Below are 26,320 nucleotides of genomic sequence, written 5' to 3'. Positions count from 1 at the left end.
GGCAGTTTTAGAAAGAATCCAGAGAGCTCTTTGGAAGCTTCAGAGTTGGCCAGCCCTAGGGGCAGCAGGCAAGGCTGCCACAGCCTCTAGCAACAGGAGCCATTACAGAGAGAACAATGTGAGTGAGTTGGCAATTCTGCCTCTTACTTGCAGGACTCACTGGTCAGCTGCTGCATTTCTCTGGGCCTTAGATTTTCCTCTCCAGACAAGAGTCCCTATATATTTTCTGCTCATCAAAACTGAAACACCTACCGTGCCCAGGCCACCAAGCCAGGAAAAGCCAGGCCCTCCAAAACAGCTCATAATATAGTTGTGGAGACAAGGCAAATACATAAAGCTATAACGCTGATAATAATATTCTAGAGCACAAAGGAATAGAAACAGAGGTTTCCACACCTTTTTTCACTCCAGAAGGCTCTCCCCTCTACTATCCCCTCCACCAACACACACACACACAATCTGGCACAAATGTTCAATATAGAAAGCAGATAAAAGTGAGGCTGCTTACTTTGAGGTAGGGGTGGGGACAGGAAGGACCTTTGGCCTCTCCCTCCACCCATCATGTGCCTCCCTGAAACCTAGACTTAGCATTAGATGGTGTTGAAAGCATGCACAGACACCCTACCTGCTGGAGGCATGCCCCCAGGGAGGGATTTCTGCTCCTACTGGGCTGGCTGGGCCTGGGCTGGTCAGGAAAGATTCGGTAGCAAAGGTGAGATTCCTCTGGGCTTGAAAGTGAAGGATGAAAGGAAGGAGAAGGAATATAACCTTTGTTGAGATCCAGTGGCCAGATTGCCTAGGGTTGAATCCTGGCTCTGATACCAACTATTAACTGTGAGACTTGGGGCAAGTCACTTCACTACTCTGTTTTTTTTTTTCCTGTAAACTGGGATAATAACAGGACCTAATCCATAGGGTTGTTATGAGGACTACATAAACGAATCCACACAAAGCATTTATAATAGTGCCTGGCACATGGTGTTGCTTAACTATTAGTTACTATTATATCAACTATTATCATTATTGTTATTATTGTTGAGATAGAGTGTCACCCTGTTGCCCAGGCTGGAGGGCAGTGGCGCAATCTTGGCTCACTGCAATCTCCACCTCCCAGGTTCAAGAGATTCTCCTGCCTCAGCCTCCCAAGTAGCGGGGATTACAGGCATATGCCACAAGGCCTGACTAATTTTTTTTTTTTTTTTTGAGACAGAGTCTTGCTCTGTCGCCAGGCAGGAATACAGTGATGTGTGGTGTGATCTCGGCTCACTGCAACCTCTGCCTCGTGGGTTCAAGTGATTCTCTTGTCTCAGCCTCCAGAGTAGCTGGGACTACAGGCACGTGCACCACCACGCCCAGCTAATTTTTGTATTTTTAGTAGAGACGAGGTTTCACCATGTTGGCCAGGCTGGTCTCAAACTCCTGACTTTGTGATCTGCCTGCCTCGGCCTCCCAAAGTGCTGGGATTGCAGGCATGAGCCACCACACCCAGCTCTTATGTCAACTATTATTAATACTACATGTTTCCTACATGTGATTTCATTTACTCCTCAACTCTATAAGACAGTTATCAGCCCCACTTCTGAGTTGGGAAACTGAGCCTCAGAGAGAATAATTTCCCCAGGGTTACCAACTGAGAAGCAGTGGAGGCAGAATTTGCACCCAGGACCTCAGCCTTCAGAATGCCTGTTCTTTACTACCAGGTAGTGGCCTCCATGGTAAGAGAGGCAGGGCTTGCACCCATCTGCTTTTCTCCAGATCTAGCTCCTTCTAGCAGGCAAAAGGCCAGTGCACGAGTTCAGGCATAAGGTGATAAGACTCCGGCTTATCACCAGGATGGCTGTGGAGCTGCTAATAAAGAAACAGAAACCAATCTGGGTGACTGGACAGAGGGTGGAGGGGGTAGTGGGGTGGTGACAAGAATGGAAGCCTCCAGAAGAATTACGGCGAGGGTTTCAGAAAAGAATAAGCGAGAAAACAAATGGAAGGAAAAATACCCCAACCTTGTTAACTACAAAAGCACGGAATGATGATGCCAATGATGATGACGGTAATGATAATTGCAATCATTGAGTGGTTACCATGTACATGGCATGGGGCTAAAAGCTTCCATCTGTACTGTCTCATTAAATCCTCCTAACTACTTATAAGTCCCATTATTATTCCCCTTTTACAGATGAGGAAATAGAGGCTTAGAGAGGTGAGCTAAAAAAGTTCAGGTCACACTGAGGGGAAGTGGAGGAGCCAGGCTCCAAGCCCAGGGCTATCTGGCTTGAGAGCCCCAGCTCTGGCATTGGTGACAATACCATTGGCACCAATAGGAAAAGCCAAAGCAGAGCTGCAGGGGATCAGTGGTTTCCAAATTCTTCCTCCCCTAAGACCCCATCTTTCCCTTATACCTCTCATGAGTCACATTTTAAGAAAAACAGATGTTCGGCTGGGAGCAGTGGCCCATGCCTGTAATCCCAGCACTTTGGGAGGCCAAGGTAGGCAGAACTCTGGAGGTCAGGAGTTTGAGACCAGCCTGGCCAACATGGTGAAACCCTGTCTCTACTAAAAATACAAAAATTAGGCTGGGCATGGTGGCTCATGCCTGTAATCCCAGCACTTTGGGAGGCCGAGGCAGGCAGATCACAAAGTCAGGAGTTTGAGACCAGCCTGGCCAACATGGTGAAACCTCGTCTCTACTAAAAATACAAAAATTAGCTGGGTGTGGTGGCAGGCACCTGTAATCCCAGCTACTTGGGAGGCTGAGGTAGAGAACGGCTTGAACCCCGGAGGCGGAGGTTGCAATGAGCTGAGACCGCGCCACTGCACTCCAGCCTGGGCGACAGAGCGAGACTCCGTCTCAAAAAAAAAAAAAAAATTACTCAGGCATGGTGGCACACAACTGAAATCCTAGCTATTCGAGAGGCTGAGGCAGGAGAATCACTTGAACCTGGGAGGCGGAGGTTGCAGTGAGCCGAGATGGAGCCATTGCACTCCAGCCTGGGCGACAGAGCAAGACTCTGTCTCAAAAGAAGAACAGATGTTCTACCAAACTAACTACATTTATTACTTACAATTTATTTTCTTATGAGATAACTTGTATTAACATGTTGAACTAATAGAATTCCCGCCAAAACAAAACCAAGTATTTGAGGTAAGCCCGTGGAACCTCTGAAATATTGGAGGTAGCTCAAAGACTCACAGGCAAAGGTCTAGAGGTCCTGGGAGGTAGCAGGCCAGGGTGCAGCAGGCAAAAGAGAAGGCCCACAGCTATGGAAAGGGGGCAGCCCCAGCCCAGCTCCCACCAATAGCAGCAAAGCTTCTCGGAACCGTTCTTCCCCCCTCACCATACACACACACACACACACTCACTATGTAATGTAGTACAGGCACTGGGAACTTGTTTACCAAATGAATAAATGAGTGCCATTTGCCCATATTTTGTAAGTTAAGAGAAATGAAACATCCAGAAGTAGGGCAGGTGCTGCAGCCTAACAACTCTGCTGCCATGAAGGCTCACGGCCTTGCAGAGATGCCACACTCCCCAGCTCCTCCAAGTGCATCCTGACCCCCTGCTTCCCACTACCTCTGGAGTCCCCTTCCTTGTCAGCATGGCCAGGCCAGGTGAATATCTTCACCCACATTCAGAATCCTGCCCACATCCCTGCCTTCCATGGGATGAGGTAAGAATCCAGGTTGTTTCCTTGCCCCCAGAAGAACCAGGATATCCACACGGGATCTGGGCCTGAGACAACAAGCTAGCACAAAGGCCGGGAGTGTCACTCTCCTCTCTTACCACCCTTGGGGGCATACCCATGTGTGCCACATACAATCTAACTACACTCCACACATATATTCAGTTTTCCAGCTAGAAGGGAGGCCACAGATAGATTAAGCCTAGTTTGGAGAAACAGACAGGGTTGGATTCAAAGCTCAGCTCCATTCCTTCCTAATTGTGTCATCCAGCAAGTTACTTGACTTTTCTGATCTTCACTTGTCTCATACGTCAAATTGAGAATAATAATGCCTACCTTTCCTGGGATTGTTCTGAAAAGTGAATGAGATCATACATACAAAGAATCTGTCCCATGTCCACATGGCACATTGTGAGCACACAGAAAACAGTAACTGCTATTATTAGTTAAAGCAGGAGTCACAGGCAAAGGTCTAAAGGTCCTGTGAGGTAGCAGACCAGGGTGGAGCATAGCAAAAGAGAAGGCCCACAGCTGTGGAAAAGGGGCAGCCCCAGCCCAGCTCCTACCAACCATGGCCTGCAGCAATGTACTTTGCAGCTTTCTTCTAGAGAAACTGAAAATCTGAGGTTTTTTTTTCTTTTGAGATGAAGTCCCGCTCTGTTGCCCATGCTGGAGTACAGTGGTGCGATCTCTGCTCACTGCAAGCTCCACTTTCCGGGTTCACACCATTCTCCTGCCTCAGCCTCCCCAGTAGCTGGGACTACAGGTGCCTGCCAACACGCCTGGCTAATTTTTTGTATTTTTAGTAGAGACGGAGTTCCACTGTATTAGCCAGGATGGTCTCGATCTCCTGACCTCGTGATTCACCCGCCTCGGCTTCCTAAAGTGCTGGGATTAGAGGCATGAGTCACCGTGCCTGGCGAAAACTGAGCTTTTATATAAACATTTTTAATTTTTAAATGTGGCAATTAAGTTACACATTGAAAAGTCACTGTGAGGGTTAAACACAACGTGTCTGCAAGCCAAACCCAGCTTATGGGCCACCAGTTTGCAATCTCAGGGGAAAATTGTGAACTTTTTAAGGGTGGGGCAATGATTTCTATCTCTGCTGTTCTTGCACATGCTCAGTGTATATTTCTAAAAGAAGAAATCCCTTCAATTGATCCCTTCTTTGCTCTGGTGCAGAGCAGGGGAAGGGACTCAGGAACTCCCAAGTGATGGGAAGGAGGTGGGATGGGGAACATGCTGGGATGAAGGTCAAAAAGTCCTGCTGGTGCTAGTCAGAGGAGAAAGAACAGAGGTGTGAATTTCCACTTCTCTCAGACCAGTCATGGGTTAGGGAAACCCAAGGGAATCAGGTACATCACTCTTAGGAAACATGGGAACAAGAGAGCACAGGGTCTTCTCACAGCCCAGAGCTGGGTGAAGTTCTGGGTGTGTGTAGGGTAAAGTATGAGTCTACCTTGCTGGCCAGTGACAGGCAGGGGCGGGGGGCCCGTCGAGGACTCTCCAGCTTGACGATGCTGATGAATCCAGGCTCCAGATTGTCGTCATCACTGGCATTGCACAGGTACAGGGGGTGGGACTGCAGAGAGAGACAGATTTGGGTTAGGGAGGCTTTAGGCAGCAGGAGTGAGCTGTGAGAGCCACACACCTCTCCATTGTTCTAGGGAGGTACCAGGCAGGTCTCTTGGTGCCACAAAAGAGTATGCCTTATGATTGGATTGCCTCATAGTAAGCTAGTGACCACTGTTTGTCACTTCAGAGATGGTGGGGCCAAGGACACAGGTAGTAGAGGCAGACAGGAGGGAGAGGGTGTCCCAGAGGGGGCCTAAATGAAGAGCTTGCTGCAAAGCAACTCTAACAACCTTCAACTCCAACAATCCTACTTTTCTAAACTAGCCAGATGCAGAGGGCTCCTCTCCTGGCCCCAGACTCTCTACCTCCTGATCCTCCTACCTGCTTCCCAAGCCCCAGGCTAAGAGAATATCCATGTGTGTCTGTATTGGTGCTTTCAGAATCCCCATGGACAGTCCTGGGTGCTGCTGGTGCCTCCTGCCCTCCTCGGGATGCCCCCGGGCAACTGTTGCCCTGTAGATTCCCATTTCTCAGGAGGCTGGGTCTTCTCACTCGGTGCTGCCTTGCTTATCTCACTAGCCCCCTTTTTGCCTCTGCCCTGTGCCCATCCTGGGATCAAGCATGGTGTTGACAGAGAGGTGAGACTATCTTGCAATGAGGCTTGGCTAAGACATAAGCCTTAACAGCTCACTCTGGTCCCAGGAATGATGCCATGGAGGTGGAGCCAGCCCAGCCCATTTGCTCTAAGGGTATGGCAGATCCTGTCCAAGACCCTGTGCCTCTGAGCCCAGCTGGTGCTGAACAATGACCAAAGGAGAATGTGCCGACAGAAATCTGAGGCTTTCCTCATCAAAGGGATGAGACTGCCTTACTGTCTCTTTTCATTCATGGCGATTCGTACACCCATGTGAATCTAATTTTCCCAAAACAAAATGTCAGAGTGCGATGAGAACAAAGTATGACTTATTTGGCCCTGAAGAATCCTATGGGCCAGGGCCTCCTATATAGTAGAAACCCCACGTATCCTGGCAAGAAAGAGATTTCTTATTAGAGAGCTGCCCACACTTCCCCCTCTACTACTGTTGAAGTCTGGAGGACTTCCAGAAAGAACCGTCAGAGGAACCACAGAGAATCTTGAATTTATAAAGATGTTTATGAAGATAATGTCAATGATGGACTTAAAAGTGCACTTTCTGAAAGTACTGTGAGGCTATTTCCTCTCACTGTGTCACCGTGGTCCCTTGAACATAGTAGGTTCTCAATAAATATGTACTACCTTGCTTTGAATCAAAATCTCTGGGCAGTGGGTGTTGAAATAGGAGGGATTTCCATACTTGCTCCCAGAGTTTAAGGCCTACTAGTCTGGTAGTGAGCAAGGTTTAGTGTGGAAAAAAGGTTATTATGTGCCCCTGCCCCCAGAAAAAGGCTGGGGCATGAGGGTGGAGTTGTTCTCACATCAGTGAAGCTGTAGCCCCTGTCTCAACAAGCTGCATTAGTCTCTCCGTCTGTCCATGCGTCCATTCATTTCTTTGTTCTGCCAACACGGAAAGCCCCCTTGGTATCAGGCTCTGTCCAATGCAGTGAGGAGCTAATGATGAGTAAGAGAGGCTCCCTGCCTTAAAGCAGCTCAAAAGACAAGCATGCAACCACATTGTGATGTTACAACACAAGGGCCTACAGGAGGGCACAAAGGGGGACTGCTTCTCCAGTGTTTGCTGTCTTAGGGATTGGAACCACCATCCATCTATTACCCAAGCGAGTTATTGTCCTCCTAGCCTCCATCTCCTTCACCCCCACTCCAACCACCAATATCCAATCAATCACCAAATTCTAACAATTCTACCTCCTAAATATTTGTCTTATTTTATTCTTTCTTCCATTCTTACTATCACTATTCTATTCCAGGCCACCATCACTGCCAACCCTATTTACTGACATAACCTACTCCCTAGGGTCACTTCATCCCATTCAGTTCTCTATATTGCAGCCAAAGTGGTCTAAAATGCTAACTTGAGCATGTTACTCTTCTACTTACAGCTCTTACAAGGCTCCTCAGAGCTCCTGATATAAAGTCTGTACTCTTAAACATAGCTTAAAAGGCTCTGCCTGGTCTGGGCCCTGCCGCATGGCTTAACGTTCCCTTCCTATATCTCTTCCCGCCTTGTGACCTATGTTCCAGAAATAATAACTTGTTTCATTTCCCTAAACACCTTTGACATTTGCTGCTCTGTCCGGCATTTCCCTAATCACACACTTACCCCACGGCATTGTAATTGTCAGCTTACTTCCCTCTCTTCTCCAGATGATGACTGAGTCTAGCCTGCCCCCCACTGCCTGTTACTTTGTGGGCACTCAGTATTTATTGATTAAATGTTGAAAGTCTACAACCAGATAATTGACGATAGTTAACTATGAAGACAAGACAGAGCACACCCAAATCCTGATAATGGTTGCTCTGGGAGAGGAATTTGAGAGGGGGTAGTAAAGAGGGACTTTGGTGTTTTGCTTTGAATACTTTGATCACAGGATAATACATGAGATTTGAGTTTTGTTTTTTGCTGTTGTAGAATAAAAAGGAATGACAGCTATTTGTATTTTGTTCCATGTCTTTTCCCTCCTTCCCTTCCAAGGAGATGGCTTCACCTTCTATTTCCTTGCCTCAGGGGCATTTGCCAAAAGCAAATGTTGTTTAAAGTCCTCCCTTCCTGGCTTTTGCAGAAAAAACTGAACTCACTGAGGAAGTGTGAGTGTCCTGAAGGCAGAAGGGCCTGTGGTGAAGGGAGGGGTCAAAGTCTCAGAACCGGGAGGGCAGGAAGGAGGGGTCTGGAGCCAGTGTGAGGGGTCTGGAGCTAGGCTGAGTAGTGGGAAGCTGCAGCCTGTGCCCCAGAAGCAGCGGGTCCCTGGAGAAGGACTGAGTACTAGACCCCAGGAGGCTGGGCCCTGGGAGAGATGATGTGCCTGCGTGGATTTCAAGGGAATGCCTGTGATTGGACAAGGAACGTATCTGTGGTGGCCAGCATGGATAAATGTCAGAGGGGTCCCTTGGATATCTTGGTTTTCTTAAAACTCTGGGACTTTTGTTCTACTCTGGGAGGAGAAGTGCCTCTGAAAACAAATGTCTACACAGCTAATGGGATAGGACCTTGGTGTTAGATTTGATAAAAAGAAAATAAAGTAACATGATCTTTCTAGTACAATCATATCTGTGGCATGACAATCACACTCATTATATTTTTGTATGGTTTGACTCTTTTACAATGACAGCTGTTCAAGTATTTTCAAATTAAAAACAAATAATAGCCATTTGAACTAGGACTCAGTTCAGCACCTAGCAAGAAAGACAGCATCGGCATTCCTTGGGTATAACACAGGGGCTGTCTTTGCCCTTCCTCCAAGGAATGTTTAGCCAGGAGGCGGGTTCTTGAGAAAACAGATGCAAATACATTTGTTTCCTTGGAATGCAAGGTCTCCTAATCACGAAGATGCAAACATGATTTCTACACTGGGCCACCTGTCCCCTCAGTGACACCAGGGGGTCAAGAGAAATGAGCTTGCCTGATTTGAGAAGGGTGTGGTTGTGGAGGGCTTAGAGAAACTTGGTGAATTTGACTTCCTCAAAGGCCAGGAGTTAGGACACCCCTGTCTCACAGGCTGCCATGAGGGGCAAATTAAGAGGCACTTGCTTTCAAGCATGAGTTAGGTCATTCTGACTCAGAATTCAGCTTTGCATACACATTTTTTACCCTCTGTGTAAAGATACGTGAACTGTCCTTTGGTGGTATGTGTTGTATTTCATATTCCTGAGTCTATTCTCCCTCTGTCCTCCTTATTTGTTCTGATTTTTTCCCCTCCCTCCCAAGACAGACCTAGGGTTCAAATTCTGACCCCATAATTTACTTGTGTGACCTTGGGCATGTTAATCTTTCTGAGCCTCATATTGCTCATCTTTGGAATGGGAACAAAAATGCTTCGTGTAGACAGGAGATAATGGATAGAAGTGCCTAGCACAAAGCCTGACGCTTAGTGAGTGCTCACTTAATGGCAGCTGTTTTTATTACTGCATCTATAATAATAAAGTCCCTTCTTATTCCTGGAAGGGACAAGGCCTTTTCTGAACTTCCCCCTTCTTTGGTAATCAACAGTGCCTCTAAATGCCAGTGTTCAGCAAGGCACAGTCTGGGACAGCTCATTATCCACAGTCACTTCCCTCCTGTTCTCAGACCTCCAAACCCCACTGAACAAGCTCTTCCAGTTCTCAGCCTGCCTCCTTCCCATGAAGGAAGCCATGTGATCTCATTACCTCCTCACAAAGGGCATTTCAGGGCTCAACTGGGCCTGGAACTTAATGCTGGTCTCCCTTTATCCATGGCATCTCCTCCTCTTTGGGTGTGTGCTTCTGCAAGCAATTCTTTACTGTCTCCTGTTTCCCGGGCACTCTCCTCCCCCTCCCTGCCACCGACCTCTGCTGCAATCCTCTCTTAGTTCTCTGATTCCACGTACAGACCTTCAACTAGGCCTTGGACAGGTAACTTTACTGCTTGCTACAGTTTTGCCTTTGTAATCAAGAACATTGGCCAGGCATCAAAGGCATCATTCTCCCCATTTCCTCTTTTCAGATTTTACAATCATCCTTTCCTGCGCAACCTCCATTACCTGAACTTTTATCTTAGGTAGGAGGACACACCGGCATCATAAAGTAAAGCTCCTGCAGATATGGGGGTGGGAAAAAAACAGGTTGGCCTGAAGTTGCTGCTTCCGAATCCCAGCACCAGAATAGGCCCACCACTGAGGCCCAGCTTAGTCACCTTGCCTTGTATTGAAGGGAGTCAAGGCTCACATCTACAGGTTAGATCCTAATGGTTATTGTTCAGGGCTTAGATTTGGGAACCTCAAGACCTCTTTCAAAACCTTATATAAACTTGTCACTATCTCTTCGGGATGACTGAGTTTTTCCATGAATCAAGTTGGGAGGCTGGGGAATTGTCAAGAGGAGTTTCTCTTTGTCTATTTATTTTATTTTACTCTATTTATTTTTGAGACAGGGTCTTGCTCTGTCACCCAAGCTGGAGTGCAGTGGCACAGTCTCAGCTCACTGCAGCCTCAACCTCCTGGGCTCAAGCAATCTTCCTGTCTCAGCCTCCCAAGGTGCTGGGACTACAGGCATGCCTCACCAGCCTGGCTAATTTTTGTATTTTTTGTAGAGACAAGGTTTCACCATACTGCCCAAGCTGGTCTCGGACTCCTGGGCTCAAGTGATCCTCCTGCCTTGGCCTCCCAAAGTGCTGGGATTACAAGCATGCTATCTATTTTTAAAAAATTATTCTACAAGAAAAGTGTATTCCTGCTTCCTGTAATTTTTTTAAGCTACGAAAGAAAATAATGTTGGTGGGGAGGGTGAAGCATAACCTTGGGCCACCTGATGGTAGTGCACACTAGCAGTGCATGGATGAAGAGGCCGCCATGATTTCTCACTTGATTCAGGAAACCTCCCTGGGGACACAGGGGTGCTGGTGAGCAAGAGAGCTGACAAGATAGAACTGAAATGATGTTCCGGAATCTAATAGGAAGCAGGGTGGCAAAATCTGAGGGAAAAACTGAGCTCACTGAAACTCCGGTTTGGGGCTCTGCGTATCATAGGCCCTTAGCGTTTGGTGAAAGAATGAGTAAAACTTGATTTGAATCCAGTTGCCATGTGGTTTATAAAAAGAGATGTAAATTGCTAACAGCTGAGCCTGGTTCACACCCATAATGGACCTTCAGAATTTGTCTTTTACAGCTGAAGAAAGCAAGACTCAAGTAACAGATTGCCCACCTAGTTGAAGTTAGTTAACCTAGTTAACACCTAGTTAAAGGAGGTTGAAGTCCCCTAAATTCAACCCCACACTGCCTCCGGGTATGCACGCTGGGGAGGTGTTCTGTGGCATGGTAAACATTAGGTGAGTACTGTCATATAATGCCTGGGATCACAGTGGAAGGCTTCAGGGTCCCCATTTCTAGAATTTTCTTTTTTTTTTTTTTTTTTTGAGACGGAGTCTCGCTGTGCTCCCAGGCTGGAGTGCAGTGGCGTGATCTCGGCTCACTGCAAGCTCCGCCTCCCGGGTTCACACCATTCTCCCGCCTCAGCCTCCCAAGTAGCTGAGACTACAGGCGCCCGCCACCACGCCTGGCTAGTTTTTTGTATTTTTAGTAGAGACGGGGTTTCACCATGTTAGCCAGGATGGTCTTGATCTCCTGACCTCGTGATCCACCCGCCTCGGCCTCCCAAAGTGCTGGGATTACAGGCTTGAGCCACCGCGCCCGGCCCATTTCTAGAATTTTCAAACCTGAATCATTCTTAACAAGACAGAAGCAGGATCTGTCTGTTCCTTGTGCTCTGCCTCCAAGCCTCGGCTTCCTTCCTCTCCTCTAGGGTTTATCTCATCTCCTCTCCTAGCCACAACAAAGGCAGCCAGGCGGGGCGCGGTGGCTCAAGCCTGTAATCCCAGCACTTTGGGAGGCCGAGACGGACAGATCACGAGATCAGCAGATCAAGACCATCCTGGCTAACACGGTGAAACCCCGTTTCTACTAAAAAATACAAAAAACTAGCCGGGCGAGGTGGCGGGCGCCTGTAGTCCCAGCTACTCGGGAGGCTGAGGCAGGAGAATGGCGTGAACCCGGGAGGCGGAGCTTGCAGTGAGCTGAGATCCGGCCACTGCACTCCAGCCTGGGCGACACCGAAAGACACCGTCTCAAAACAAACAAACAAACAAACAAAAAAAAAAAACAAAGGCAGCCAGACCCAGACGCTGCTCAGAGACACTTTCCCAGTGAAACGTCCCTGTTGGTTTAGGATGAGAAAGGTGTGTCCTAAGATTAGAGGTCATAGAAGCTCAGACCCAAATAATGGTCATTCAGCCAGACTGCCATTTTCCTCACTCCCTCGCCCCACATTACAGATGCTGTTCTTCAATTTCCAAATTCACCTATCCTCATTTCAGACTGTGCTGGAGCTCCATGATGCAACTGGACTTCTTTACATGAAAACAGCCCCCATGGTGGGGTTTTCCTGACCCCACACTCTGCCTAGCATCTTTGTATGGTGATTCACAGATCATGAGTGCACTCCTAAGGAAGTGGAAGAAGGTAAGGAGAAGAAGAGCTAATTATCTGAGCTGCTTTTGAAATAAAGTGATATCCGAGAAGAAAGTTTATTTGGCACTAATCAGACAGAGAGAAGGAGGAAAAATCCCAGCCACCCAAGAAGTAGAACTTTTATATCATTATATTCTCACACAGAAACAGGGTTGGTCCTGACTCAGTCAGAATGACCCCTAGCTACAAAGGTACTAGGAAGCTACTCATGAAGTTAGAAGCAAAGAAGAGGGAGCCCATCAAATATCATTTTAGTTACATCAGGGATCTTTAGAAGCAAGGCCATGAAATAGAATACCAAGTTCTGAAGCCTATGAAGATCAAGACCTTAAAAGATAACCCAGTCATGTGTTCTGGACTCCTTTTCTCCACCAGGTGAGGAACTCAGGGCTCAACCATCCAAAAATCATACTAATTGGTCCTGGGAAGTCAGCTGACTTCTGATCACTGTCCCAGGAAAGATCTTGTGACCCTCACTGACCTCCATCTTATAGGGAGTACCACTGAGGCCCCTTGTTTAGCTAGGTCTTATTCAAAGAAGTCGTCTGCTGAAAGGCTGAGGTCTTGACACAGATGGCAAGTATTGCTAGGGGTAATATCTAATTCCCAAATGCCCAGGATAAGGTCTATAGAGGCTTTGTCCAGGGCCCTTCTGAGGCATGGTCTTAACTCTTGCCACAACAAAGTAGCTAACTGAACTCTCACACCTAACCCAATGTGCTACTTGCAAACAGCCTTGACAGTTTGCTTTATGATTTGATTTTGCGGTTCCTGTTCCAGCCAAACTCAGGCCAGAGATGGCAGGAATCTGAAAACCTACTAGAAGCAGATAAGTGTTTATTTTTGAGTAATTATTTAGGTTAAGATTTCAATGCTTAAAAGGCCAAAGACTAAAGCCAGACAGTCCCTGTGAAAAACACCAAAGAAATGAACTTAAGGAAACCAGATTATTTGTTTAAATAAGCCAGAGGCCCATCTGGACTACCGGCAGAGCTACTCAAGCATTGCTAAGTTTGGTGATTTCAGTGCAAGGGTGTGAAAGAGCTTCATTAACATGGTTACTTCACACATATTCCAGGTCTTTCAGGCTTAGTCTCCTGCTCAGAGGCTGTAGGGATTTCAAGGTGTCCTGCAAACTCTGCTCCATACTGCTGTCTTCCACAACTGGCTTGCCCTGGGGCTTAGAAGCCCTTTGAGGGCAGATACTATCTCCAAATGGGCTGGCTCAATGAAATCTTCTATGCTCAGATTTGCGTTGGCACCATGTAAGTGGGGATGGAATGAAGCTATGAAGCTTGCTCGGCTGGTCCCAGTCCCCGGTTCCTAGGCAGTAACACACAATATTGTATTTACATTGCAAAGTGGGAAAAATGTGGAGGATGGGCCTGGGGTTCAATAAAGAAACAATAAAGGGATCACAGGAGTAGTTGCACTCAGAAATTACATCAGGAGGAAAAGGACAAAATTATTCAAGTCACCAGCCAACTCAGATGCCCAGAGTCTCTCCTTAGAAGCCACTGGGGGGTTGACATTAGGCCAAGGAGGTTTCTGTTCAGAAGAGGCAACAGCCAGAAAGGGCTTGTGTTGGAGATAGCCCAAGGGCTCCAGCCTGACTGCTGACAGCCCTTTGACCACAGCTCTGGATCTCTGTCCATGGGGTGGCCCTAGGGAAGAGGCCTGCTTTGGGGGGACTGTTTAATGATTTGCCAGCAAAGAACTAGGCAAACAGACTGCTGGCAGCTGCCTAGATGCAACAGGAGAGTGGATTTTTATTCCCACCCACAGTGTAGCCTTCCAGGCAGGGGATAAAAGAAAAAGTGAGATGGCTCTGGGAGAGTCTGGGAGGGATTGCCATTTGGGGCTTAGCATTTCACTGGGTCTCTATGGATGGTGCCTGGATATCTCAGCATTGGTGCCAGCTGGTATTTCCATCCTCTGAATATTTTAGAAATTCCCAATAGTAGCATCTCTTGCGCTCCTAGGAGCTAAAAAGTAAGATATATAAATAGCCTTTTATGGCAGAATTCTAGGAATTAAAGAGAATGAAAGCAGAAAAACACTGTCTTAGCTCCTAAGAAGTCTTTTACAGAAAACGTATGATGGGAAGATAGTTTGGTTCTCTGACAAATTCTTTTTCCTTTCTCTTCCCATGGACGTTTCCCTATTTCTTTGGTTCTATAGAGAAAAAAAATGGCACCTCTCCTATCCCCTGTGAGCCAAAGACTGTGAGAACTCCAATCCGATAGCTCTCTACTTCTTTTTGCCCTTGACTCCACATGCCAGTCCAAATTGGGTCCTTCTCTAATCCTTTGACCAGCCCTCAGTCCCCAGAACTAAATACTTCCCCTCATATATTCCCCTAAAGCCATCTATTCAAAATTCTTAAATGACACTTACCTCTTACTGTAGGTCAGTGCTCCATTGTGACCCACCCTCTTACCTATTTCCTCCAGCAGAATGCCTGATTCTTAGGGCAATGAAACATTAGTTCTTTCCTCCTTCCTGCAAAGTAGAATCTGAGCTCCTTGAGGTCAGGGACTAGGTCTTATTCATCACTTACATCATGCCATGCACACAGTAGATGTTAAGAAAAATGCATGTTGAATCATCCGTTTTAATAAACAGATGTAAAATAAATTTGGTGGTTGCCTTGTCATTTTATCAGGATATGATTATTTTCAGATTTCTGCTTTCTCGTCAGAAACTTTCTGCATACTCCCTGTAAGTTTCAGTTTCAAAGTCAGCTTTAGAGTATCTTGACCTCATCACAAGGCGGAGTTCTCTTCTTTCCTTTCCACCATCATGCCTAGCTCTCCTCCACAACCCTGAACAAAACTCACTTGTTTCTGGAGAATCTTCTTGTTTAATAACCCATCCCATTACTCTTTTATTCTCTCCTCTCAGTATCAGTGTATTGCTAAGTTATGCATAACCCTGAATGGGGAAGAAAGCAACAGTCTCCCACCCCAAAGGAATGAGTCTTGCTCTCAGGAGAGTAACACCTGACTGTAGGCTACAGCAGTGTATACACATGCTGAATGCACAGGGTCTTAAGGCCATTCGTTAGACAACACACAGGGCATGGGAATGCACAGCGCACAGCACATAAACACTGGGGGAATGTGGAATGAATGGACTAACTTGCTCTTGCTGTATGGCTTTGGAAGTACTCTCTTGTCATTTTGGGCCCTTCAGTCTCTCTCCCAGATTTATTGAGAGGTTATTTTTTGAGAGAAGCCATTTAGAGACTATTACAAACAATTAAAAAAAAAATCCCTGCAGTATTGACAGAAAGAAACTCTTGCTCCCCACTGGCTTCAGGCCATAGTGTCAGCTGTCTGCAGTGAACTTCAGTCCCTACCAAAATTTTATGAGGACTTGGCCCAGAGATCTGCACAGAAAAGTTCTGGGAAAACTTAGAAGCAGTTCACTCCCGATAATATTCCATATTTTTTTCTGAGTGGGTTTTTCTTACCTTTGGTGGGATGAGAGATGAATTACATTTTTTTCTCTGTCCTTTATTCCTTGAAAAGCGGATGTATCTGAAGCCCAAGTTTTTTTGTTTGTTTATTTGTTTGTTTTTGAGACAGAGTCTCACTCCATCACCCAGGCTGGAGTGTGGTGCTGTAATCATGGCTCACTGCTGCCTCGACCTCCTGGGCCCAAACCTGGAAGGATCACACCTCAGTACCCCAAGTGGCTGGGAATACAGGAGCATACCACCAAGCCTGGCTAATGTTTTTGATTTCCATTTTTGGTAGAGACAGGGTCTCCCTGTGTTACCCAGGCTGGTCTCAAAATCCTGGCCTCAAGCGATCCTCCTGCCTCAGCCGTCCAAAGGGCTAGGACTATAAGCATAAGCCACTGCATCCAGCTGAAGCCCAAGGTTTTTTGTTTTTTGGAGGTTTTTTTTTTTTTTTTTTTTTTTTCTGTTGCCCAGGCTGGAGTGCAATGGCATGATCTCGGCTCACTGCAACCTCCGCCTCCCGCATTCAAGTGATTCTCCTGCCTCAGTCTCCTGAGTAGCTGGGATTACAGGCATGTGCCACCATGCCTGGCTAATTTTTGTACTTTTAGTAGAGACAAGGTTTCACCATGTTGGTCGGGCTGGTCTTGAACTCCTGACCTCAAGTGGTCTACCTGACTTGACCTCCCAAAGTGCTGGGATTATAGGTGTGGGCTACCGTGCCCAGCTAAAGCCCAAGTTTTAAAGACTTCAGCTAAAGAGACATTTGATTCCACCACCCCGCCTTTGTTTCAGCTTCCCAGCAGCTTGATCAGCTCTCCAGACTATCCTGCCTCTGAGAACGTATGTAGGCCACCTCATGCCAAAGGCAGTTGTATGTTCAAATATTCCAGACATCCTTTGACTTGCTCTTTATGAACTATGAGCTCTTTGTTACTTCTTTTTTTTTTTTTTTTTTTTTGTATTTTTTAGTAGAGACGGGGTTTCACCATGTTAGCCAGGATGGTCTCGATCTCCTGACCTCATGATCCGCCCGTCTCGGCCTCCCAAAGTGCTGGGATTACAGGCTTGAGCCACCGCGCCCGGCCTGTTACTTCTTAATTGTTCAAACCTCTTTATTTTTCTTGCTAAGCACAAATAGTAAGAGACACAAAAAGATAATCAAAGTACTGATAAATGAGAGAGGAATCTTCTCAGTTATCAAGTTGGCTCTGCTGAATAGAATTTCCTGTTCACATCTGTCAGAAGATTCAGGGAGGTACCATCACCACACTGAGTGGGTAAGGGAAGTACTTAGAGAGTTAGGGAGGGGAGCCAAATTCCTGGGTTGAGAGTTCACAGGGCAATGAGGATCAATAGCAGCACTTTTGATTTGTACACTGTTATCAAGGTACAAAGCAACACTACCCTTTGTCCTTTTTATTTTTACTCTGCTAATGGAACCCTTCACCCTAAATTAAGATTATTATTCAGCTTTGATGTTGCATTTTATATTAGCAAAGTGCTTTATAATCCTTCATTAGCAATTTTACTCTCTTTATTAATACCACTCATTTCACAAATTAGGTAACTGAGGCTTGAAGAGACAATGCAATGCATATTGGGCTTGTGACCTGACTTCTGGGCATTGATTTCAGGTACTAAATCTAATGAAGGGAGACTTGACAGACCCCAGGAAGAAGTACAGAGTAAAAGGGCAGAAGCACGGACATAAGAAGAACTTTCTTGGGAACTAAATCTCCGATGACACAGTGAAATACTTCAAAATGTTGCTTTCTTTTGCTGGTAGTAACATTGAGAGCTCTCACTACTTAAATGAAAAATATGACCGCCAAACACATCTTTAACAGGAAAACAGTTTTCTTGATTGCTGAATTTCCTCCCTAACAGAGTTGACATAGAAAAATAAATGTGTTTGAACTTAATGGTGTCAGTTGTTTCCTAAGAAAGGGACTGATACTATAGCAAGGCAAAGAGCCCTAAATTACTTCTGACCCAATGAATCCGCGCTTCTTGACTCTTCACAGGTTGCTCATGACATAAAGCTATTCTAGTTCTTCCACTTCTCTGATTGTCCTCACTTATTGCCTCTTCCTCTTACTTTTCTTCCTCTCCTTCTTGTTTAAATATATACGTTTCCTAAAGATGTATTCTCTGATCTCTATTATCTCTCTTCTGAAGTTCTTATTCACTCCAGTATCTTTAATTATGACTCTCAAATTGGTATCTGAAGTCAAATCTTCTGCACTTCAAAATGCTTGTTAAACATTATTTCTTTGTAGTCCTCCTGATACCTCAAACTTAAATATACCAAACCTAAATATCACATTCTCCCTACACTCCATCCTAAGCCAATAACCTCTCTTTTATTTTTCTTTTTTTTTTTGAGACGGAGTCTGGCTCTGTCGCCCAGGCTGGAGTGCAGTGGCCGGATCTCAGCTCACTGCAAGCTCCGCCTCCTGGGTTCACGCCATTCTCCAGCCTCCCGAGTAGCTGGGACCACAGGCGCCCGCCACCTCGCCCGGCTAATTTTTTGTATTTTTTAGTAGAGACGGGGTTTCACCGTGTTAGCCAGCATGGTCTCGATCTCCTGACCTCGTGATCCGCCCATCTCGGCCTCCCAAAGTGCTGGGATTACAGGCTTGAGCCACCGCGCCCGGCCACCAATAACCTCTCTTAACTTACCTATTTCAGGTAACGGCACCACCATTTTCCTAGAGACTCAGGCTGAGCACCTCACAGTCATTATGATTCCTCCTCCTAGTAATTGCAAAGACTATGCCATCACTTGTCTTTGGAGATCTACCTTTTCTATGTCTCTGGAGTTGGAACCATTACAACAGACTTCTAACTAGTCTTTAGTCCCTCACCATTCTAAAGCGCTCTGTCATTTCAAGAACAATCTTCCTAGACACAGCACTGATCCTATCATTGCCCTGTTCAAATACTATCAGTGGCTGTCCACTGTCTTCTGAATTAAATTCAAACTCCATAGCCTGTCACATCAAGGCCTCGGTGCTCACTACTGGTTTTGGAATCAGACAAGTTGGTTTTAAATTTCAACTCGGTTTTGCATTTCAACTCTTATCACTTCCAAGCTGTGGGTAACCTAATCTCTCTAAGTCTCCTTTTAAAAATGGAGGCTAGGCACAGTGGCTCATGCTTGTAATCCCCTGACTTTGAGAGGCTAAAATGGGCAAATTACTTGAGTCCACAAGTTCAAGACCAGCCTGGGAAACATAGCAAGACCCCATCTCTACAAAAAATGTTTTAAAAATTAGCTGTGCACGCTAGTAGATGTCGGTAATCCCAGCTACTCAGGAGGTTGAGGCTGCAGGATTGCTTGAGCCCAGGAGGTCGAGGCTACAGCAAGCTATGACTGTGCCACTGCACTCCAGCTTGTGCAAGACCTTGTCCCTAAAAAAAACAAGAAATGAAACAAAAACAACAAAAAACACCATGCAAGAAGATCATTGCAGAAATAAAATGAAGTAACATATTTAAAGTACCAGCAGTTCCTGCACATAGTAATCACTCAGAAGTATGTGTTTCTTCCCTTCTCTACCTTTTCAGTTTCATCCCCACCTCTCTCCTCAATGCACCATACTAGTCCAAAATAAATTGGATTACTCACTATTCTCTCACATTCTCTTGGAATGCCTATTATTTCTGTTCTGTGACTTATTAAAATCCTATACATCCTTCAACGGCAAGTTCATATGCTACCTCTTCCATGAAGAATCTCTTCTTCTTCATCTGAAATGCCCCAAACACCTTGTTTGTATCTACATATGGTAATTTTCACCTTCTGCTTTATATTCTTTTCTTTTTTTAATAAACAGAGATGGGGTCTTGCTATGTTGCCCAGACTGGTCTCAAACTTCTGGCCTCAAGTGATCTTCCTGTCTTGGCCTCCCGAAGTGCTGAGATTACAGGTGTGAGCCACCATGCCTGGCCTATACTCTTACTTACTAAATTGAGGGCAGGGGTTTCTTTATAATCCCGCATAGCACAATGCTCTAACGTAAAAGGCAGTCAATAAATGTGTGCTAAATTAATACTGAAAATATTTGGTCTCCCAGGTCCATTTTGGTCCATTTCTTTGTGATTCGTACTTCACACTAAGCACTCTTTAGAAACAACCTCTGGAGGGATATCAGAATTTCAAACAATGTTAACAGAGAAGCTGAGTCAGTCTGGGATTAAGTTTAGTCCTAGTTCAGCCAAAAGGAATTGTCTGGACTCTGTTCCTGCTTGAGGAGATATCATAATTTGGCAGCTTGTGTGAGCCATGGGAACTCATTTGAATACATTTACACGAGAATGTATTTGTCTTAGGAATGGGTACACCAAAGTGCATGACACCTGGCTGGGCGCAGTGGCTCACACTTGTAATCCCAGCACTTTGGGAGTCCGAGGCAGGCAGATCACTTGAGGTTGGATGCTCGAGACCAGCCTGGCCAACACGGTGAAACCCTGTCTCTACTAAAAATACAAAAATTAGCCAGGCATGGTGGCAGGTGCCTGTAATCCCAGGTACTCAAGAGGCTGAGGCAGGAGAATCAGGAGAATCACTTGAACCTGGGAGACGGAGGTTGCAGTGAGCCAAGATTGTGCCACTGCACTCCAGCCTAGTGACAGAGACAGACTCCGTCTTAAAAACAAAACAAAACAAAACAACAACAACAACAAAAAAAAAACAAAAAAAGTGCAAGACACCTATAAAAGTCAACTACTATTAGATTGACAATGACAATGGCTTCACTGGAAACAAAAGGAGATCCAAAAAGTTCTGAATAGTTCTGAATATGGCTCAGCTAAGATATAACTATCTTACTCTGGCTTTCATCCAATACATTTCCTCTTGGCCCAGTTAGCAAATGGGTAATTATATGACATCAGCCACCATGGGGTGGCTGGGACATAAGGTGGCTTCATGGTGCCATATAATGTGGCACCAAGTTTCTGAATCACCAACCACAGGTGCATCAATTCTTTCCCGCACCACACACACCCCCTCCATAAAACCACCTTATCTGATATTTCTGTTGACACAGTGACTATGCTTCAGGCACTTTCCTTTGCTTCTTCTTAGTGTTTGTTCGGGTGGGTACCTCTGTGCAGATGCCTATAAATGAGTTCTTAGGGTACAGAAGTAACCACCCAGTCATCAGGCCATACTTTTGTTTTTAGGCAGGTTTAACTCAGAAAGTAGCAGCATATGTAATTGCTAAGCCAACACCTACCTGAAATACTTCAGAGGCTAAGCCCCTTTCCTAGCCAAATACCTAACTACTAGAGTTGCCGTCTGTTACTAAGTTGATTCCTTGCCTGGGCATTATCGGACCTGTTTCTGGAGCCATCTTTCTCCCTAAAATGACAGCCGCAATAGTTTCCCCCAAACCCTTTGTGACAGGGCAGATCAATGGCTCCCAAGTGATCCCTGTCAAGAAACAGAGACTCACTTCATGTGACCACTGAGTGCAATGCTGGATGGGCATGCACAGAGATTTCCCTCATAGGTACATCAGAATGGGTCTGAAATATTGCCTCTTACTTGGCAAGTATTTGATGAGCACCTATCTTCTTCCCAAAACTGTTAGGTCCAACTCAGGCGGTACAGTCTCATTGGGAAGATAACATATTCACAAAGTAAATGGTGGTACAAAATGACACTGTATCAAAGGCCACATTGTGTGGTAAAGCCAGTAGGACCTACAGGATTTGTCGAGGAGATGGATCTTAAGCTCACCCTTAAAGAGGACAGAATTTGGACAGGAGAAAAATAGCCACAGGATCTAGTCCATTGGCATCTGTCAAATGGATTTTTCAAACTTCTGAGCTTACTTGAGAAGAAACCAGGAGCCAGGTGAGAGAAAAAGTAAGGTTGTTGAGCAGTTTCTCTCAAGTCTTCAAGGTACAGGAAGACTTGTCTGACTGAAGAAATAGATCTGTAAAGATAGTTTGGATAGCTGAGGTAGGATCAAATTACAAAGGCTACTGCATGCCAAGATGAGAGTTAAAGCTTGCTCTCATACGCAAAAAAGGAATCATCCTGAATTCGTAAGAGGATCTCATTATCAAAACAGTACTGTAAGAAGAACAATTTAATAGCAGAGTAAACCAGTGCAATGAAGAGAAAATTAGTGGTAGGAAAATCAGTTAGAGAATTCCAGTAATCTAGTACTGGCATGATGAGAGCTTGAACTCTGGTAGTAATAGTTAAAAGGAGACGGAATGAATCACAGAAATTACGAAGGAAGTGTTAAAAGTACTTGACAGATTGGAGTACAAGGATGAAGGAAATGGAGAAGTTAAAAGTTCTAAACCTGGAGAATTGGAAAAGGGATGTTGCATTAACAAAATGGGGAAATTAGAAAAAGAAGTTAGGGTAGGGAAAATTTAAGTCAGTCTTGATATACTAAATGAGGAATGAACATTTAAATCTTAAAGGCAGTTTGAAATAGGAATTGGAGTTTGAGTGACAAGCCTTCTGAAACTGATTCTGGTATATGCTAAAATTTGCTAACTATTGATCAACAGGGTTCAAAACAATTCTAGGCAGTTTCCTTACTACATGTAGAATGAAAGCCACCAGAGTGGGAGGCCAATATGCAAAACTGGTCATTTCCCAAAAGATAGGCTCTACGTTCAGGTAGAAGAACAGAGGCTTCCTCCATTATTTCCCCATCATATTAAATTTACATATGATCTCAATATTAACCAGGGCATTGAATTGAGTGGATCTGAAACATCTGCGGAAGCTTCAAAGCTTTCTTGTATCTTATAAATTCTGTATGTCTATAATTCTACTACATAAATATGATCTAACATATGCTTTCAAATTACTACTCTCCTGTTTACCATGAACAAATAACAATGCTGGACAAAATGGTAACAAAATCTGATTTAGTTTGCCTTAGTGCTTCAATTCTTCTAAAGGACCTAATTTCTTTTTAAGACTGAACTACTGCTTTTTCCATGGAAGAAAGTATTACTTGTCTTAGATGAAAAAAAGGATACACTGCTCATCTCTGCAGTTGGTAAATCAGAAGTAGAGCACATAACGGGCTGCAGGGCGGCATGTCCTCATCCTCAAGCTCTGCACTCTTTTATTTTATCCATGCTCCTCCAAAGCTACATTCAGAATCAGCAAAGAAAATGTGAATGGTGGGAACGAGACAAACCCCAAATCCAGCATATGTAAAGGGAATAAAACAGTGCCCCCGAAAGCTGAGCAAAACGGAATATAAAACAAACAAAACAGAAGGCATGAGGTCAGAGCTTTCTAACTAATATGTTATGAGGGCCCCAGTCAAGTTATAAAAGGCAGATCCTTTTTTTTTCTTTTTTTAATTTTCTGGAAGAATGTTACATGGCCCTATCATTTTTCTTTAGTTGAAGAAAGTGAGGCAAATGTTAAGATATTGTTTTGTAGAGCAAAAAACTCTAGCTGCTTTACACTTGAGATTCTGGTGTAAAGGGTAAAACCTGCAACTTTGATGCTCACCTTGAATACTGGTGAGTGTAGGATTTTATTTCACCTGCTATTTAAAACCTATGGCCTAATCTACACTGTTTCAGCAACAGTAGCCTTAAAACCATATGAACATCTTTAGAAATAGTAACCAGGAAAGGGTCTTCTGAAATTAAGATGCTTACAATAAGTTGCACTTGGCTTTCCTGCACCATCCTTTGATACCAGAACACTCAAATTCTAGCTCCTCAGCTAAATTCTAAAAGAGGTTTAATGATCCCATTTACTAAGTGCCTAGAATACTCAATATTGCTTAGCAAAAGTAGCAATTTAATGAAAAAGGCAAAAGAAAATGGGTGAGAAACATGAAAGAAAAGAAGCAAATTTTAAACAAAGGACTGAAACTTTTTGTTTTTTGTGGAATGAAGTTTCCCTGATCACTTCTGTCCACGCTGCTGTTCTTTCTCATTGTAAAGTTCTGTAGAAACTCACTGTATACTCTCAAGGTAGAGTTCTCTAGTATGTATCTAGAGTATCTGAAGGGCTCCGTTAGTAAGCACCTTGAGGGCAGGAATGTTTGTTATCTTATGCTCCCCTTCAGGCCCTCTCCGGGGCCCAGCATTGTGCCCTGCACCAGGGTTTAGTAATACTGAGTAATTGTGAAGCCAACTGGAGATACGGAGTACAGTAAGGACCAAACCTAGAAAGATCGTAAAGCAGAGGGACAAATAAAAAGGGTGAGGGGTGAGCTTTCAGACATGAGTGTGTGCTGGAAAATTGAGCTGAAAAATTAAATTTCCAATTCAGAAAATTCCTTCGCCTCTGTTTATTCCTGGTCACGGGTCCCACCTCTCCACCACCACCCCCATTCCCCATCGTCCAACACATTTTTTTCCTTCCAGCATCAGCCAGGTGCAGAACAAAAGGAAATTAATGATTTAGTTATTGCTCCAATGCTGAAAGTTTGAAAGTCAGTCATTCGGAGCAGGTTCCATTGTGTGTCCCTGCATGTCTTGGGCTTTGGTGGCTGTGCACAGAGTACCATGGCTCCAATCACCACAGTGGGGGCCAATGCTGGACGCCCTGGCTTCTGAGCAAGAGAGATGAAAGGCTTCTTCTAATGTAATAACTGACGGCCTCTCAGTGCCGTTTGAACTGTTTACAGGCTGAGTTAACGATTACAGGCAATGTGTATCTTGGCCAGGTGCCCGAAATTCTTACCCACCCGTCAGATATTATCAAAGAGCCCTTCCATGCCTGGCTGGAGTCCTTCCAAAGCACCTCACAGAGATGCCGACACAAAAGGAGGAGTGTTCAGAATGTGCTCTCTGTCTCTCCAGAGGCCAAGCAAGAAAGTCAGAGGATCAGCATGAATTAGGTGCTGGGGACACTGAGTTTCCAGGACCACTCAGGACTGGGGAGAGGGTCAAGGTCAGAACTGGGGCCAGCAGAACCAGATTCCTTTCGAAGCAATTTAGGAGGTGTATGTAAGAGTCTTTGCAGCTGGTAGCTAAAGGATGGGGGTAGAAAAACGACCCTCAAGATGAAACAGAAATCTATACCACATAATAGAACAAGCAGCCCCTAAGACAGTGGATCTGGAAGAATGGACTAACTATTATGGGGCAGTGATCAGAGGAGGGAGGAAAGTATATTTTTTCTCCCAAGGGATATGCATACAATTTGTAAAAGAATATCACCTTAAGGACAGGACAGAGCAGGACCAGAGTAGGAAACTTCAAAAATAATAGTAAATAAAGTAGTGAGAGCTAAGAAAATACCTCTTTTTTGGGGTGAATCCCAAGAGACTAAACGGCATCTGTTTAAGAACTATCAAAATGTTTTTCGCACAAATACATACTTCATATTAATCATGAGATATAACGGGAGGCTAGCTAGTTAATGACCAAAAAATGAACTTATCATCAAATAATGCTGGAAAAGCTTAGGAAAGTAGTAATTTTTACTTCTTATTGATTAAGTACCCATTGACCTCTGGAATACATATGGAAGGGAAATAAATGGCAGTCCCTACAACTAAGACATATAAATCTAAAGTCAACATGTAAGACAGTTACACACTCATTCCAAAATTATTATCACTACAACAGCTCTCTCAAAGCGGAATACCTGTCTTCAAAACCTAGGGAGGGGTTATATGGCTTCTTTATCTCCATACATGGCCTAATGTAGAGAACAGCATATAACTTAGCACAAAATGCTCTCACAAGAAACTCTGGCAACAATGGATGTAATTCATGCTCTTTCATCCATATGTGAATATAATAATCATTAGTACCTTGTGTTTCCTTGAAGCTTCAATTGGATATGGTTGTTTCATTCTCTTGTCCTAACTTGCTGGTTAATGTTGCTATTATGGAGCAGCTGGTGACCCACCCTGTGTAGTAGGGGATAGGCCCTCGTGTTAAAAGACTCTTCTTTGGGTTATCTACCTTGAGGAGGAGGTACACTTGACATTCCAGTTGACCCTTAAACAACACGGGTTTGAACTGCGTGGATCTTCTTCTGCCTCTGACACCCCTGAAACAGCAAGAACAACCCCTTGTCTCCCTCCTTAACCTAGTAAGGTGAAGACAAGGAGAAGGAAGACCTTTATGATGATCCACTTTCACTTAATGAATAGCAAATACATTTCCTTGGGCCAGGCACAGTGGCTCATGCCTGTAATCCCGGCACTTTGGAAGGCCGAGGCGGGTGGATCACCTCAGGTCAGGATTTCGAGACCAGCCTAACCAAAATGGTGAAACCCCATCTCTACTAAAAATACAAAAATTAGCCAGCATGGTGGTAGATGCCTGTAGTCCCAGCTACCTGGGAAGCTGAGGCAGGAGAATCACTTGAAAGCAGGAGGCAGAGGTTGCAGCGAGCCAATATGGCACCACTGCACTCCAGCCTGGGCATCTAGAGCAAAACCCCATCTCAAAAAAAGAAATTCTCTTCCTTATGATTTTTTTAGTAATATTT

The 26,320-nt window shown here is 44.9% G+C and overlaps 1 protein-coding gene across 5 annotated transcripts in view; it reads right to left on the bottom strand.

Moving 5' to 3' along the window:
• The window catches only part of RNF43 (ring finger protein 43), a 63,329-nt gene that overhangs the window by 11,971 nt on the left and 25,038 nt on the right, over positions 1-26,320 (bottom strand). For 4 of the 5 annotated variants that reach the window (XM_011979200.1, XM_011979201.1, XM_011979202.1 and 1 more), the window contains one exon: positions 5,143-5,265. The exons of the other annotated variant lie outside the window; for it this stretch is intronic. In XM_011979200.1, the coding sequence (XP_011834590.1) occupies positions 5,143-5,265 (123 nt within the window). The remainder of the gene's footprint in view (positions 1-5,142; positions 5,266-26,320) is intronic. 5 annotated transcript variants of the gene reach the window in all.

The sequence above is a fragment of the Mandrillus leucophaeus genome, unplaced genomic scaffold, assembly GCF_000951045.1.
Source record: "Mandrillus leucophaeus isolate KB7577 unplaced genomic scaffold, Mleu.le_1.0 Scaffold20, whole genome shotgun sequence".
Lineage (NCBI taxonomy): Eukaryota > Metazoa > Chordata > Mammalia > Primates > Cercopithecidae > Mandrillus > Mandrillus leucophaeus.
Note: the sequence above shows the minus strand (reverse complement) of the source record. Positions and strands in the feature narration are given on the sequence as shown.